At 34.0% G+C, this 3269-nt stretch overlaps 1 protein-coding gene across 1 annotated transcript in view; it reads left to right on the top strand.

The window, feature by feature from the left end:
- The first annotated feature begins 2700 nt into the window (after window positions 1–2700).
- LOC107063530 (uncharacterized) overlaps window positions 2701–3269 on the top strand; it is a 2561-nt gene continuing 1992 nt past the window's right edge. Inside the window, exon 1 of the mRNA XM_015315503.1 lies at window positions 2701–3223. Coding sequence (XP_015170989.1) covers window positions 2701–3223 — 523 coding nt within the window. The remainder of the gene's footprint in view (window positions 3224–3269) is intronic.

Genomic DNA, 3269 nt, shown 5'->3' with positions numbered 1-3269 from the left:
TCAACAACTCTGGACAAGAGTTGAGTCCAAAGCTCCACAAAAAGAACACCTCCCTTCAACTAATGAGAACTCTCTTTTTGACTAACTCTTTCACTCTATATTTTTCTTGTGTGTTTTATGTGTGCCAAAACCAAATGAAGACCACCACTATTTATACTAGAAGAAGTCTTCCTAGCAATGAATAGGAAGATAATGGAGTGGTAAATAGTGAAGATAAATAGCTTTAGGAGTTACATATGTTACATAGGTTACAAGAATAATGAAGGAGTAAAGAATGAGATAATGGAGAAATAATATGGAGAAGTAATGGTCTTGGAAGACCACATCCAAGGCAGTAAGCAAACGGCTAGTCAGTAGCCTAGGCAATTAAGCCTAAAAGGCATTTACACCAAATGTGAGTAATTAGGCACAAATGCCTACCAACGGTAGCAATGAAACTGTCCACTAACTGTTGAAACAATTTGCATCTTTCTAACTCCAAAATATAGCAAATTAATATATTAAAATATTAATATTAAAATGCTAATAAACTAACATAATATATATGGCCACCAGCATTATGCAGACTCGTTGAAGATTTAGAAAAGGAAATGTTGCCTGTTGCGATTCAAGTGCTTCTGCAATAGGTGGTTCACCCCTCTCTTTATAAGATAATACGGCCACCGGCCTCAAGGAAATTAAAGGGAGGTAGTCGTTGTTGCAATTCAAGTGCATTTGACATAATATCAAATTCCTAAAGCACTTTGTTTTGCATCTGTTGTTTAAAAATACTCTACTTTTTATTCTTCCCATACAAGTTACAACACAAAAAATAGAAAAAGAAACTAATGCTAAAAAAATACTACGGAGTATAAATAAAATAAGTCATCTTCTCCATTTTGGATTAAAATGTGCTATAATGCAATACTTCTCCATTTTTCATCTTCAAAGATTTCACTAATAAAAATATATTTATTTGTGATTTAAGTATTTAATCAATTATATAATTCAATTTATATACATAACATGAAAATATATATTATCCAATAATAAATTATAAAAGCATTAATTCAATCCGCTAATCACTGCCAATTCACTAGTTCTCTCCCATTAAAATTTAATACTATTTTTTTTTCTTCTTCCCCTTGTATGTTTTTTATTAAGATCTATTAGGAACATGTATACCGGGTTTAAGAATGATCATCGTTTCGGTGAAGATTTGGCGATGGAGATACTACAAAGGTTACCTGTGAAACCGTTGTTGCGATTCAAATGCACGAGCAAGAATTGGTACAGTCTTATTAATAGCCATATGTTGATTGGTAAACAGTTGAATTATCATGAAAGTAAGAATAAACTGAAAATGTTAATATACCAATACAAGACACTATTGAATTGACAATTAACATCGAGAAGAGTATATATAGTTTAGTCTTGCTAGGTCTCTTAAGGCTGTGCATTGAATTCTTAAACCTAGAATTTGATGTCTTTATTTAACAAACCTTCTCTCCATGAGAAAATTTGAATAGATCGATCAATCTGTAATTTCACATTGGCTTCTGGGATTCTAGCACTGTCATTTTCTTTACTAGAAGTTCTCGGGTGGTCTCCTCTGATGCTCAGGTTGGGGAGATGAGGCATTTTAGATTTCGATATCAGAGCCAGAGAAGTAGGTGTAGAATTTTATTATTGCAAGGAGAGCTTTAGTAACAATTGGACGAGTAAATGAGGATCTGGGCCAACATATTTGACTCCTCTGTGAGCATCTGAAATAATTAAGGCTGGGACATTGCAGCTGGAATAATGTCAAATTCCTAAATTAAGTAGCTTGTTTTGCACAATATATTGCTGCAGCATCTGTTGTTGACGACTTTCTGTTGTTTGAGTGATTCAGTAATGGAATTGCATTATATATATGACAATACAAGGCATCATTGTTTTGGCCCTTTAATTTGCTAAGATAATACGGCCACCGGCCTGAGTCGTTGTTGTGCGTTATCAAATTCCTAAATTAAGCACTTTGTTCAAAAATACTCTACTAGTACTTTTTATTCTTCCCATACAAGTTACGTACAACACAAAAAATAGAAAAAGAAAAAAATACTTAAAATAAGTCATTTTGGATTAAAATGTATAATGGCAATACTTCTCCATTCTCATCTTCAAAGATTTCACTAATAAATTTAATCAATTATATAATTCAATTTATATACATGAAAAATATATTTTATCCAATAAATTATAAAAGCATTAATTTAATCCGCTAATCACTGCCAATTCACTAATTCTCTCCCATTAAAATTTAATATATATTTTTTTCTTCCCCCTGTATGTTTTTTTTATCTAGATCTAGGAACATGTATACCGGATTTAAGAATGATCATCGTTTGGGTGAAGATTTGGCGATGGAGATACTACAAAGGTTACCTGTGAAACCATTGTTGCGATTCAAATGCACGAGCAAGAATTGGTACAGTCTTATTAATAGCCATATGTTTATTGGTAAACAATTGAATTATCATGAAAGTAAGAATAAACTGAAAATGTTAATTCGTAGCTATGATGGCATTCCCGGAGTGGACATAATTTCGAATTCGGAAGGGACCCCTGTAATTGAAAATGCTGATCATCTGTCGAGTTTTCTTGCTAATACATATCAAATGGTAGGCCATGTGAATGGCGTGTTTTATTTAAAAAGCATGTGGTGGATCTGATCGTAGAATGGGATTGTGGAATCCTGTAACAAGGTGGTTAACCATCCTCCCTGACGCCCATTTCCTGTTACAACCATTTTTCAATGAAACGGATGGGTTTGCCGGGTTTGAATTAGACCCTTTTACAGGTAACTACAAGGTGATTTGGGTTCGCCAGTTCTCTGATGGTAACTGTGATTCTTCGTTTCATCGAGCATATGCAGCGGTTTATTCCTCTTCTAAAGGCTCTTGGAGATTTATTAAACATAAAGATCACAGAATTCTCACTACCTCTGGTTGTTACTCCTGTAGTTATCCCAATTCAACTGGTTACCTTAATGGAGCTTATTACTGGATGATCACGTGGGCTGCTGACTGCGGCCTTCTTTCATTTGATTTTGACAATGAGGTGTTCCGTGAGATTTCAGGGCCAGATGTTCCATATAGTGATCGTCGTCAATACAACGTCATATTGATTGATGGCTCTATTCACTTTTTGATCAAAGATGACATGAGCATAGACTTTGGTTTGTGGGTTATGATCCAACCTGGTATTTGGAACAAACTTGTTACCTTTCAATACTTTTTAACTAGTTG

Source organism: Solanum tuberosum, unplaced genomic scaffold, assembly GCF_000226075.1.
Source record: "Solanum tuberosum cultivar DM 1-3 516 R44 unplaced genomic scaffold, SolTub_3.0 scf00363, whole genome shotgun sequence".
Classification (NCBI taxonomy): Eukaryota; Viridiplantae; Streptophyta; class Magnoliopsida; order Solanales; family Solanaceae; genus Solanum; species Solanum tuberosum.
Note: the sequence above shows the minus strand (reverse complement) of the source record. Positions and strands in the feature narration are given on the sequence as shown.